Raw genomic sequence first — 14,921 nt, 5'->3', positions numbered from 1 at the left:
CCATAAGAAAATAAACCTCTACATCTGCTTCTGCTGGGCTCTGCAGGCAATTCTTACAAGGGGCTCAGAACGGCATGAAGGCTTCCCTCTGGATCGCTGATTTTAGAATTTAAAGGGGGAATGTGTGTGACTTGAAAGTATTTTCACAATACACACATGTGCTTTCTCAGAAATATGTAACTTGCATTAAACTATGTGAAGTTTTTCCCAGTGCTTCCTTTCTCTCTGCTTTGATTGCCAGTTGAAGTTAAAAACATTCATAGCTCCAGTATTTCCAGTAAAAATTTTGAGTATAACACTGTCCAAGAAATAGAGAGATCTTTTATTCCATTAAGTAATCTTGTTAAAAATACATCCAGACTCAGAGGTGGTATCTGTATAGTGGTTGCAAGAACTTCAAGGTAAAAAAGCCATTTCACCACGTGAAAATTAAAGATTTTCTAAATGGCTAATGTAACCTGGAATGCACAATGGCAATAAGAAACTGGTTTGTAAAAGCACCAGAAACTAACAAAAAAACCCCAACCCAGTTTAACCCAAGAGCTCAGAATTTTTACTGCTTTAAACAAGCATATTTGAAAGTCTCTCTCATAATGCCTGGCAAAAGTATGGTACTATTTTGCATCATGTGAAATATAGAAGATTAATTACAAGATTAATGCAAATATTAGCATCTCCTTGAAGAAGCTATTAACTACTGCAAAATGTTCCATTTAGAAAGTGTAATATCTAAAAACCTTTTATAAATGGCAAAGCACAATAACATGGGAAACAGTGATAATTAACAATTTAAATATAAACACCCTATGAGAAATCTTTTAACGTTCACCTCACTGAATACCAGTAAGTATCCCTTTCACTTCCAAGAGCTACACTACACTTAGGAAAAAAAAAAAGACAGCTGAGGAAACATAGCATTGAACCTGTAACTTCACTCTCCGTTTTCTCCTTTTCATCCACATGGCAAAAGCAGTAAACAGAGCAAGCAGAATTCCTCTTCAACAGCAAATAAATTCTTTTCAGATAGACCGTTGCTGGTTTCAGGTCTCCAAATCAGCACAGCTTCATTTTTGAAACAGCATGAAAAACACTGAATCCTTCTCTTGTCTAGATCTAGTTAAATCAATTAAGTTTAGAGCACTTCATATTAGTTAAGTCTGCTTGCAATAATCTATATGCAAACACCGCCCCAAAAAAAGTCCATCTCAGCCCTTCTCCAAAACCTCAGGCTATGCCAGGCAAAGACAGCGCTGCGTTTTCATTTCTTTAATTCCATCCACGAAGTCAAGACACTCACCTCTCATAACAAACACGAGCCTATCACATTTAAGGTCCAGACCTCCTCCTTTCTCCTGCAGCAAGGGAAACAGACCTCCCCTACAGAACTGACTTCTGAAGGAGGTACTAAAAAGCCACTACAAATACCTACTCCTCCAGATTCCACAGATTCATTTGCTACACGGTGATACATCAAAGCAGACAGTTTTGCTGAATTGTAAATTTTTTTTCATTGATTCACAGCAGCATTTACACAGGGATGAACTCCTAAATGAAATGCCATAGAGCAAACACTGCATTATTAGGCACTGAAGAAGTATTATGTATGTCTCATATAGATAAGAATAATTTACACCTATATTCACCAATTTCTTAATATTGACAGGGATCTTAAAAAAATTGTATTTATGTTATTTAACATGCACTTTAAAAGGGCATGATGAAAGATAGAATTTGTAATGAACTTGAGTTTCAGCTTCTGACATCACCCTCCTATTACAAGCTAATATTTTACCATTTGATGATTAATATTTTTGAGACAGGTGAGATGAATAGTACAGTAGTAATTAAATCGTTTGGGAACCAGTTTACAAGCAGTCTCAAAACAAATCATACCTTAGGCATTTAATTAAGGAAATGAATTTCCTTTAATATTTATTTCTACATATTAGTCTTGTCACTCTGAAAATTTATTTTCTCATTCCTCCTTCCTTTCTATGCTGTTGAAGATCACCAGCTCCTCAGACTACATACTTCTGGGCTATTATGAATGGCTTACTCATTGACAACTCGCAATGGTAAATGAAAAATTGCACCTGAATTCAAAATATTTCTTTGACGAGCACGATGTACTGTAGTCAAGGGATAGAAGCAATAAGGGCAGATTCCAGTGGTTTTTTGCCTTTACTCCCAATAGAAAACTCTCTTTTAAGAGGAATCTAATTATGTCAATATTAAAATAAAAACCCCATGAGACCAACCTTTTGAATAGATCATTTTTTAAAAGATGGTAATTGGGATGTGGTCTGATTTTATGAATTTTTTTGCCTCCATGCTTAACCCATGAAGATATTTATTTTTGGTAATTTTCTAAGTTTGCACTAGTAAGAACAGTTATTTTAAAATAATAATGAAACATACACTAAATACACACCTGAGACTGTTATGATTTCAAAAAAGCTTTAAAGGAAAAACCAAATATTCAAAAGCTTTATGGGCCACCATAAGGATTGGCAGTCTCCTGCTTTGGTTCAGCAACACCCAGCCACTCAGCCAGTCAGTGTAAAGCATAACGTAACCAATTAATTGAAAAAGAAAAGCAGAGTAGTACAAGAACTTACTAATAATTTCCTGCATACTATCTCTTCGGATCTTTTTCTAGGTTTGCAAGAAGCACCATGTCATTAACTTCCCTTATCTATTTCTTCCTTCTTTTCAGTTCACACCCATCTCCCACACAAATCTTCTGAAGTTCCCTTCCCAAAACCCTGCACGAGGAACCACAGGTTCAAGTCACTCAAGCATCCTGAAACTGGCCAAGCTCCACCTTCTCCTGTGCATATTCCGGTCCACTCAATCATGTACTATGAACTCTCACGTATTTTCTACTCTTCTTCCTGTCATTCACCCCTATCACCTCTATCCTTACTCCCTCATTTTACTTCTCTTCTTGTACTTTGTTCCACCACTTTGTTCCTCTCTTGTCACAGTCAGAAATGAATCTGAGGTTAAAGCACCAATTGCCAACATCAATGTAACTTAAAATGTGAACAACCAGGATGCAGAGAGTCAAGAAAGTCTGTGCCTTAGCTTCTACTGTGGAGCCCAGAAGGGCTGGTTCTGACTTTGGCCATCAAAAGGGCAACCCATAGTGTTTTTTCTTGTATCCCACTACTTTCAACCATCTATTTATTAAAAAGTCAATACAGAGCAGCTCCTGAAGATAATGCAGCAGATACCCCACCTTGCAGCCCAGCTACACTGTTTATTCTTTATATAAGCTGCCACTCTAAAACTGTTGTACAGATAAGGAACATTTTGGCCACATGACCTTTATAGCCAAACTAAATAAAAACCAAAACAAAACTTTCTCTGAAGTCCTCCAACCTCCCTTCTTATGATGGTAAAAGTAACCATATCCTCAAGGAGAAAAAATGTGAAAGAAACTCTCTTTATCCAAACAGGGACAACACCAGTATATCAAAGGCTGGGGGGGTACACACACCCATCACCAAACCAAAACCCCAACCTCCCCCCAACACCACAGTACTATTAGAGGTAGAAACTGCAATAGAGAGAAAAAAATCCAAGAAGCAACAGCTTTGAGCTCATGAAAGAACTTATGCCCCCCCATGTGGGATTCATTACAGAGACACACAGTTTTGCCATGGCAAAAAGAAAACATCTTCACTACCCTAATAGGAGAGGACAGCAGAGGCTAGAAAGATACTGCAAGTTGCTCCTGAGAAGGCTTAAAATGGCTACATGGAAATGCAAAGTAAATACTTTGGTTTTACTACACATAGTGAAAGACTCAGCTTTCCATGATCCATAGCAGTTTTAAGTTGCTAGTACTTCCTAGGGCACAGGAGGGAATACAAAACTCATCTCCAGACTAGAGATTTACCTTTGCAGAGCTGTCAAACCCCAGAAATCTACAGAGCTACATGACAAACAGAACTGACAGGTCTGGAACTAAGTATACGATCATGTGGGCAAAAAGGGAGTGAAGTGTGTTATATAAACAAGCATTTTCCCAGAACAAAGCAGAATGACAACCATAAAATGAAAAGGGGTCAGTTAGAGTGCTCTCCAGCCAGTGAATTCAGACTGGGATCAGGGCTCTGACAATTCTGAGCCTCCCCAAACCACGGAGCTGTCACCACTGTGGGCCATCCGCACATTTCCTCCCCTGTGCAGCATTTACAGCAAAGGAACAGCAACTCTGGCTGAAGAACTCCAAACTGCCAGGGCAGGAAAGAAAGGAACAGCTTGCTTTTCCTGCTGAACCTACCAAAAGACTTCCTAATTCTCCAATGCTAATGTGGACATGAGCAGCAGAAACCCAGATGTGCACCATCTTTGCCTTATGCTGCATTCAAAATAACATAAGTTTGGGGGATGCTCTGAAAAGCCCATGTGGCAACAAAGCTTTAAGGGTTGCTAGTGAGAATATCCTACACACACTTTTGGTGCCTGTCCTTGGCATCTCAGTAGTGATGAGGAAAACAGATGATCTGAGTTTATTATGCCAGTCCTGCATCAGATAGGTGAAAAGTACGTGACCTCCTTGTGCTCTCTGAGGTCTATAAAGGAGATGGAGCATCTGCTGAAGATTAGTGATTCTGACCTCTGTACCTTTCTGAAATATACTGACCCTATGTATCATCAAATTCAAGAATTTTAATAGATTTTTGACCACATTTTCCATAAAACCTGATCTTAGTGACATGCTCAACAAAGATAACTTGAAAATCCTTCATCTAAACTCATGTGTAATGCTATAAAAAAGACAAAAGAAAGCATCTGTTTTTATTTAAACTGAAATAGAGTTTTTGCTGATCTTGACATGGATGACATTATTTCCAGTTTAGTGGCTTTATCCACAGCTCAGCCTTGCATTTTTTTAATTGGGTCAGAAACATGCCGATAGCAGAAATCCATTTTAAAGAATCCAATGACAATAGCACGTGCCTTTTTTTAGCTTAATGGAAATGAACAAGCTAATTATACCCAGAAAAGATACCCAGAATACTGGGAATAAAGAAAACTCTACCTAGTGTGTGCTATCTCATGATAATAAAATAATCCTGAAATTACCATCACAAACAGAATCAGGTAATTTTACTTCCAAATGCTATTATAAAATATTATTGTATCATGCAAATAAATACACTAACAGTTTCTTACAATAAAGTTGCTTCAACTGCATCACAGCTTGCTGAAAAATGTCACATTATCTACAGTTGATAAAAATCTTAACCTCTCTCAATCTATACTATCTTGTTAGTAATTCCTCCAACTTGCTGATGGTTGAGTCACTCCGTAACAAAATGTTTAAAGTCTACTCAGTATAAGCTACAGACTCCAGATTTCTTGTTTTCCCATATTACTTTCTTAGTAAGGCTGCTATTTTAAGCAGAACAGCTAAGAAAAGGCAGAACTTAACAAAAATTAAAACAATGCTAAAATAGGTTTTCAAAATTAGAAATGGATTTAAGCATATATTGAACATCTGCTACATCTGAAATAGACTGCTTCTAAATTACTTCTAGGAAAGTAGCATCTGAAACTTGCTTATTTAAAGCAGTACTTTCTTCCTTGTCCTTGCAGCCACTTTTAAACAGCCACAAAAATCTTAAGCATGTTTATATTAATTTTAGTGTTGGCTAAAATACCCAGTAGCTGATTTTAATTAAAACATCAACCTCATACTCCTAAAAAAAGGATCTTAAAAGAGATAACGCATTCTTGTTGAAATATCAGTTATGCACAAAATCTCAGACCTTTTCACAACCGCAATCCTTTCACTCATAGTGATTTTGAGTAATAGACAAGTTACAATACACGTTGAAAATACACTGTCTAGATCCTTTAGAAATAGCCTTAGAACTATATTTTTCTGGGTCTTTTCTAAAAGCAACAGCTTATTCTGATAGGATTGCTAAAGGTGATTAAGATGCACTTATCATTAGTCTGAATGACATGTTTAGCACCAATTTTGTGTTTATTCTTCCCTTAAGTAATTGTTTCAATATGAAGTTTTTCTGTACTGATGTAATATTGTTCATGTGAGAACAGTATAATAAAACATTTCTAAAACACAAAAGCACTGAAAATAAGTATCCTGTAACTGAAAGATATGTTGTGACCTTACTGTAAGACTTCCCACAAAACCAAACTGTCAAAAGCAAAAGTGGACCATGACATTAGGAAGTAACAAGCTTTTGATAAGGTCTTAAAATGTAAGAAGGATAGCAAATGCATGTAAGAAAATCTGATTAACTAAGAATTTCAATTCAGAGATAAGGAGTTACAAAACCTGAGCTGGTATGCATTCCGGTCATGTGACAACTAAACCCACAATCACTTAAATTAAGAGTTCAAAAGCTACACAGTACTTAAATAACATGTCCACCAAAGTGTAAAACTAACAAATTTTGAAAAGTAATTAATTACCTGTTCACTATTTTCCCATGTAATTGCAAGAGAGCACATCTTTATTTCGCAGCACTGCCCGTCAGCTGTAAACCTTTGCGATGCTTCAACACGCTTCAGCTCCATCCTTCCGCTATTTTCTGTCTACACTACTGGTTTAACAGCTTGTTTTGAACAAGCCAAATCAACAACCCTGCACATCTTACAAGTTCCTGCATGGTTTTTTGGCTCAGTGCAATCAATAGTAGGTAGGATGCCTTTTAATCCTACTCTATATGGGATAAAGGTTTCCCTGAACTCTTTATCGATATGAAAAGCTGTCTCTCTGCATTCATCAGCAATCAGCTAACGGAAAAGGCGAGTGGATTTTGCCAGCAGTAAAAGACCTAATCACGGCAAGATCAAGCCAGCTGTCAACTATAATCAGCTTGATTCATTGCACTTTTCATATTCAATGGAAAATGTTGAGCAATACACAGTTCTTTTGCAGTTATCAGGTTAAACTGAAAATATAAGAATATAGACAATTTAGCTTTAAAAACACAAGGATTATTTGTTCCTTTGTATTTCTGTAGCATTAACAATGCTGGGCCAAAACTGAATACCAAAGAGATCAGGAAAATCATTGGGTTTTGTATGTAATTTTACTGGTTAAAGTGACAGCAAACCATACCACCTGAAACTTAACAGAGTTTCTTTATTAACAGAGACTGCCTAAAATAAAAGGTAAACAGTACAGTCAGAATAGATACCACAATCTTATGCAAATAACCTTTCCAGTGCTATTTGCTTTTCCTACATAATTCAGCTTTTTCTTAAATCTTGCATGCAACAAGATGAATACATGAGCCACCAATAAAGCTAAAGCATGTGTGCAATAGCATAAATCAAGAATCTGCAAGCCAGAGAAGACTGGAACAAGCCAAAACCTAGACCTAAGGGTTTTTAAATATTAAACATTACAGAAAATACTAAACCCCATTAACAATTTCTTATGTATCTACAAATCAGGATATTGTAGAAGATAAAACCCCAAAACACAAAAAGCTGTAATTTACCTTGTCAAACTCAGGAATGACATGCAAGTTCACCCTCTCTTCCTTCTTTCAAGAAAATAATTTGAGCATGATTCAGTGCACTTACACAAGAGATCCAGCCAAATGGGTCTCCATAAGGACACTGAAGAACTCTATGTCCAAGCACAATACAGTGACTAATCCAGCTGAATAAAGAACAGGCTTATTTTTAGTAAGCGAGTAAAGGTATGAGCTGTAGAGTAAGATCGTCCACTAGGAATACGAGAAGAAGAACAAGCTCAACTCCCTTGCTCCTAAATTAGCTAGAGGGACTTTCATTTCTCTCAGCTTTGATCTGAGGAAGACTGCAGGGGGAACAAACTTAACAACAATTAGATCTGGAGGCAGCTGCAGAAACAACAGAGAAATGGAAAGGTTGACTCGCCTGGGAAAAACATGCAGGTGGGAAATAGGTATGCGGGGTGTCCAGAGGCGAGATGGACAGGAAACTGAATGAACAAGTCAGTGAACATGGAAAGGTGCATCGGAGAAAGGAGGCCACAGCAGCACTGCATAAGAAACACCACAGAGACCATGGAAAAGATGAGAGAAAACACTGATCTGCAAACGACACAGCTACATAAAAGACAGAGCTCGAAAGGTGGACTGAAAATGAATAGCTGGCATTGCATGGAGCAGTAGTGTGTCCTGCTCTGAACTGAAAGCCACTCAGAGACAGAGCAACAGTCCAAACTCTCAAACTTCCACATTTAACCTCTCGGAGCCATGCAGTGAATTTCATAACCTGTCTCCTGTAAAGATCTACAGAAATAAAGGAAAGGACAAGTCCCATCTTCCTTAAAATAACTGGATATTAAAATATTTGGCTTAACTAAAAATGATACTAATGTGACTGCAAAAGGATACAGCTGTGACAAAGGGCATTGAATTTTACAGTCCAGGTGTAAGGGCTGCACAGCAACACTTCAGAAAAATAACAAGTCTTTCAGTAACGTTTACTTTATGAGTTAATGTGTGTAATGTTATACGTCAGCTGAAACACTCATTCTAAATTGTTCTAACTTTATATAAGGGCCAAGCAGCTCAGGATTTCTATGTGCAGTGACAACTGGAAGCAATTCTTCACATGCTTCATTTAGTTAGAAATCTAGGTTAAAGAGTGAATTGTATTGCTCCACGTCCACAACACAAACATAGGAAAATAAATACCGTAGTTAGGGGTTGAACAAACATACAGACTTCTCCTCCCTGTCCCATGGATATCTGCAACCAAGTATTGCTGTAAAACTGCAAAGCCATGAGTGAGGAAAAGCAAAACTAGACCTGTAAAAACAGGAACTAGAGGTAGAGATACAGTAAGTGGTGCAGTTTAAGTATTTTCTCCTTTGCAAAATGGGAACCCATCTGGTGGTTGTCATGGACTAGGAAACCACATATTCAGTGCCTATAACTTGTTGAACAGAACTCTCTCTGATGCCCAGAAGAACAGCAGAACTACAAAATCTGTACACTGCCGAGTGAGTATGTGTAAATGTCTGTATAACACAAGTCTGTATACTGTGACTCTCATATCCATGGCCATCTAGATAGATATCTGGCATCTAGACTGACAGAGATTAAAATTTATGTAAATATATGGAGAAGACAGAGGAAAACAGTTCTTTGACAATGTTCCAAGTAGGTTCCAAGAATGTTTCCTGGTCCCAACTAGTCAAACAATCCTTAGATTCCTCAAACCAAATTAAGTCAGATGTTAAAAGTGAGTATTAGTCATAAACTAATGCTATCATAATTAAAATTGTAACAGGAAAATAATCACAAAGTAAGTGCAATGAAACTGATGAAATTATTCTCATAAAATCTAAACATCTAGTAACTTTGTCCATTATGGACTGAAATATATTTGAGATTGCACAGGACAAGTCAAAACACTGCTTATGACATTCCAAATCCAAGAAAGATGTGATTCTGCCTAAAAAGTTTAAAAGAGGCCTCAGAGGGAGATATGAGGTCAAGAGCATTTGAATTCCCTACAGTTTCACAGAAATTCTTTCTGTGGGATCACAGAAAGTCTTGTAGAGACACTACAAACTATTATCCCCTACATAACTATCCTTTACTGAGGTGTGAAAAGACTCGGATTTCTAGTCCAGCAAGAATTCAAAAGCTATTTGTATGTATTAAAATTAGCTTTACACTGTAATATTTTTTTCTGCTTCCTAATTTAATTTTTTTCCCTTAAATCCTTTAGTTGGATTAGTTTTTCTATTTTTTTCAAGAGCAACATACTGCCAGCTGTCTGGAAAATGCTTCAGACAGACTTTAAGAACTGTTATCAGTCTCTGGAGAATCCAAACTCTATTAACTCTGACCTAGGAACTGAACTAGGAGATGGTGCAGAAGGCTGCTGTAGGGACAGCAAGGCTCCCCTCTCTGACAGGTAAACAATTTCCAGAATCTATGTCTTACATGAGAGAACACCTCTGACAGCAGGAGTGGCAGATAAAATAACTTTTTGTCTCTAACAAAAACAACAGAGAAAGTTCCAGCAGAAAACTGGGAAAATTTGAATCTGATTTAATTACTCTTTTACTAGAAGGTCAAAATGTTCCAAGAAGCTTGTATGAATATTGCTTCAGAAAAAAATACTTTCCTGCAAACTGTTAGAATTCTTTATGCCTAAATTGTTTAAAATCATCTTTTAATGGAATTATTTTGCTTTGACTTTGCTATGAGACCCCTGAATCGAGATTTCAAGAGTGACGTAGTTTTTTGTTCATTTCAAACAAATTTGACTAAAACCTGTCTTATATGAATGGCAGCCCTTTCCAAGCACATCGTTAAATGTTATAAACAGAGTGCTTAATACTTACAGGCTTATATTAAATTGAATTTGCAGCTCAGCTTTGAAGAACAACTTCTATCCAGACTAAGCTCTTTATCCTTCAATAGTTTAAATGAGAAACTTCAAGCAAGTACATATAATGTATTTTTCATCTGAGTTTATTACTTCTGTTAAGCATCTGACTTGTTTGCCTTTTTTCCTCACAATTAGATTTTGTTGTATCTTTGCCTGACAGGTTAAGGAAACCTTTTAATTATTTTGTCTGTTGCAAGAATACTTGTAAATGCCCCCCCCCATGACAAAATGTACATTAGATGTTTAATGCCTTTTTATCTGGTCACACTAACATGAATCAAATGGTTAAAACTAATGAACAACATATAATTCTATTCAAGGATTTTGGCACCACTTGTAAATCCATCTAATCTCTAACCACAGAATGGGACAAGTCACACCACAGGCACTCAAAAGCAGCGTAGCTTTACTGCTGTCATGATGGAGTGGAATACAGAGACTGCATCAGAGGGTATCTACCCTCTATCAGCAAGCATACACTCTCTGAAATTAAATCAGTACTATGAAAATCTGCCTTGTGTATACACGTATGCAGAAGCGACTGTTAATGGAACTTCCGTAAGAATTCCCTCAGTGTAAGGGATACTAAAACAGCTGGACTACCTGTTGTAATTTTTGCTAAAAGCCTGATTTGAGACACTTTTACAGAAATAGTGAAGATGAGTTCTGTTATTGAATCAGCACAAAACTTTAACACTCAACTTCATCTACTGGTCACAGCTTCAAGACTAAGAAAATTTGCAGGAGTGCATGTCTCCAGTTTGGGATGTGGTGAAGATCTTTTCCTCTACACAAATTTCTTTTACACTAATGTTAACACAAATTCTGTAGTGAGATAAAATGAGGTTCCACTTTGTACTTCTTGGCAAAGACTTCAGTCAACATCCATTAGGAAAAAAGCTTATTGATATTACTCTCTCTAAATCGAAGGAGCAATTTTTGAAACAGCAAAAATAAGTTAAAAAGAAAATGGCACAGGAGACCACAAACTGACATTTTACGCTCCTCAAGTAAATGATAGTGAATAAAATAATTTTTATTTAAATAATATTATTTTATATATAAGCAACTACAGCAAATGAGTATTTCTTCATATACACACTGTTTTCATTACACTAATCTACTTTTATTCAGTCCAATAAATTTGACTTCTGGCATGTTCCTGTACCACATTGTTTTTTCCCCCTGAGCTACATCTGTTTTCCTGTTTCTTGATCTTCAAGAAATTTCATCTGGACAACTGTCATCATCTAGTCAGTGCTCTTTCTGGGAGAGCAACATCTGATCCACGTCTCCTATCTAGGGCTGGCAGCTGCACCGGGATGGGGCTCCCCAGTCCCTCCCCTGTCTGCCACTGACCCCCAGTGGTTTCACCTATATTTGCTCTGCCTCACTGTTCACAGACTGCTGCTGCTACTATGGAATGATGCTTGGATCATGCTAGGACATCTGGAAGCAAACAAGACCCAGCACTTGGATGACCACTGTTTCACAGTCACCAATCACAGAATCAAAGAATGATTCAGGCAGAAAGGAGTCTCTAGGAGTCATCTGGTTCAGTATGCCCTGATTGGAGCAGTTCAGACTGCTCAGAACTTCATTCAGCTAGATCAAAATTCCACAGACTCTGAACAGTCTGTTCCAATGTCTGTTACTCTCAATGATAAAACATTGTTTTCCCCATATTTATTTAGAATTCCCCTTGTTACAACTTGCATTCAGATCCACTGGCTCAGTCACACAAGCAAAAAAGGAAGAGGAAGAAGAGGCAGCTGTTCTCAGTGAAGAGAATCCCTCCTGAGACACTGTCCAATCTCCCTGGCGAAAGGAAATGTTTAGTTACGTAAGTCTGATCTTCACGCATCTCTACCTTTGTGTACTGAAAGGGATCAGGTCCCGATTACGGCATAATTCCACTTCCAAGAAAAAAAGTTGTAAACAAAAGCAAACCCCAAAAGGTCACCTCCAGAATAAGAGCACTTGTCAATTCACAAAACCTCACAGAGTTTTCCTTTAGACTTTGTTATGCAGAATGCAAAGCTCCCAGATGAATAGTTACAGGTAAGTATTCTTTTTACAACAATGCATGTTTCACTGCTCAAAGTGACTTAGCCTATTCTATTTTTAACTTGAAAGATAGTCTAATTAAATTTAATCATTTACATAATGTGATTTTAAGCTAACCATTATTTAAATAATTGCTGATCAAGCACATATAGTTTCAAAGAACAACAACCAAAAAAAAATCTTACTGCATATGACAAAATGCCAGTTAATAGAATTATCTAAATTTAATTGGACAGATTGTCCAGAATTTTTCCGAGACTATTTGTTCAATCAGTAAAACTAACATTCATCTTAAAGTTTTCTATGCATGTCGAACTTACAGCTCTACCCGACGTTAAGCAAAAAATCAACTATTTCATCATTAAAGCAGCACACATAATAAAAATATACCTGAATGCAGAGTATTTGGTAAGATTTGAGCTGTCTTCAATGTTCCATTGGTTTGTGTTGATTTTAGGGCCAGTCTAACATTCAGCATGCCAGCAACAATGAATAAGCCTAATGCATTACGTAAGTGTAAGCTGATTAAATCCTTGATCCTGAAGCCACCTCTTTTTCCCCCCCTCCCCCTCTAATTTAAAACTTAGCACAATTGAAAATCTTAGTTTTAAACACTTCCAAAACCTAATTTGTACCATTTTTAGCATAAAACCCACTACAGTTTCACATTACTATAACACCTTCAGGTTTTAGTCTATTTTAATAAACCTGTTATTTAATACACTTTCCTAAACCTGGTAAAAGTCCTTTTTAAAGTGATCAGTTCCCTAACAAATTTTAATTTTGTGGCCAACTTTCGGGATTTAAAAAAAGAAAAAAAATATGTACTGAATGGCATGAAGGTAACAATGGTACTCAAGTTACCAAGTCTAAGCTTTACCTATAAAAAAATCACAGCAAATTCAAATCAGTACAGAGCCATGCTATCATAAAGCTTAGCCCTGCCAAGAAGTGAGATTTTAAGGCATGCCAGTCCTAATTTCCAAATATAGTATATCTCAAATGTAGTATATGAGCTACAACCCACATGGAGGAGCAGATCAGGGGAGGTCATGAAAGAGTTATGTTCCCCCAGCACTTTTAAGCACCATGATCTCACTACATTGTCAATATGACAATGGCAGCTGGATAAACGGATCCATGCAGCACAGGATATCAGCCAGTGCTCTCTACAGAAAAGGAACATAGAAAGCAATACATGATTAACTGGTTTGAATAGGGGAAAAAATTCCTTCCCCTAGGTCCACATGCCATACACAAAACAAGCTGCAAAGGGAGCTGAAAACTGACTGAACAACTCTGTTGCTACATGGGAGTGTGTGTGAATTTTAGATAATTATCAGGCAGTACACAAGCACAAAATTGTTGAATCTGCACAATTACTTTTAACATTTTAGGGGGTTTTTCTTATTTAAGACTTCTCGGCTTGAAAAAACTGATTTGTTTGCTTCTAAACTTCAAGTATTATTTTACTCTGAGAAAGAGCCATATGCACATTTGTAAAGTGACAGTGCTTCATAGAGACAATATAACTATGAACTGGTGAGGTCAAATGTTTTTATTGAAATTTGAAAATGTTTAAAAATAGCCAACTATAGCTAGAGTATCCTGGTAAAGGCACCAGAATGGTCCTGAGCAAATGAGAACAGACTATGCTTTGCAGAATCTTCATTAGTGTTGAGGATGAGACGAGACAACAGCAAGGAGAGTTTCAGCTCAGGAGTAGGAGGTTTTTAAGCCATGGCAGTTTTGAAAGAGATATACCATGTTTTATGTGTAAAAGAGAAAATGTTCAAGCCAGGAGTCACAGGTGGCCTATGGTATGTAATTTGTATTTTAAATTAGAAACCTAGTAATATACTAGTTTTAAAAACTCCACAGGTAGAAATTAATCAAGTGCATAAAAACAGTATAAAAAGATGGCTCTGAGGGGTATGTAAGCTCTTCTACCAGCATCGGAAAACATCCCAATCCACAGATATATCCTCATGTTTCAACATATAAGGGAATGTCATGAATCAGTCCCAGTGAGATAAATCAAAGAAAAGACATGTGGACAGGCAATACAAGTGTGAAAGAATAATGTGGCTTGGTTTTACTTCACACAGAATGAATAAAACAGATTAGAACATGAATTAATAAGACTCTGGGGCTTCTGGTATGACGTAATTTCTTTCTAGACAGAAAATTCAGAGCAGTTGATGAAAAAGACACGTTGTACCATTCACTTTCTAACAAAATCAAAACAAAGCCAAGATCAATGTATCTTTTCCCCAGTTCCCATCATTATACACCTTGAAAAGTAATAATTTTTAAAACACAAAGTATTTGAGTGGTGTTGATCCAAACCTTTAGGATTTATTACATACCCCATTCTCTGTACGTTTCTCCACAGGTATATTTATGCCATTTCTTTGATTTTGGGCTTGACGTCCACCTAAAAGTAAAGTATCACTCTTAGT

General features: G+C 36.9%; 1 protein-coding gene across 8 annotated transcripts in view; it reads right to left on the bottom strand.

Moving 5' to 3' along the window:
* The window catches only part of PPP1R13B (protein phosphatase 1 regulatory subunit 13B), a 69,138-nt gene that overhangs the window by 20,634 nt on the left and 33,583 nt on the right, over nt 1-14,921 (bottom strand). For 5 of the 8 annotated variants that reach the window (XM_039553335.1, XM_039553336.1, XM_039553337.1 and 2 more), the window contains exon 4: nt 14,829-14,896. In XM_039553335.1, the coding sequence (XP_039409269.1) occupies nt 14,829-14,896 (68 nt within the window). Of the gene's footprint in view, nt 1-1,297; nt 1,365-6,456; nt 6,577-12,849; nt 12,949-14,828; nt 14,897-14,921 lie in introns of those variants that run through there. The other 3 variants (XM_019279839.3, XM_019279833.3, XM_019279848.3) reach the window with 3 other exon arrangements.

Source organism: Corvus cornix, chromosome 5, assembly GCF_000738735.6.
Source record: "Corvus cornix cornix isolate S_Up_H32 chromosome 5, ASM73873v5, whole genome shotgun sequence".
In the NCBI taxonomy this organism is placed as follows: Eukaryota; Metazoa; Chordata; class Aves; order Passeriformes; family Corvidae; genus Corvus; species Corvus cornix.
The sequence above is the reverse complement of the archived record's forward strand: the minus strand, read 5'-3'. Positions and strand labels throughout refer to the sequence as shown.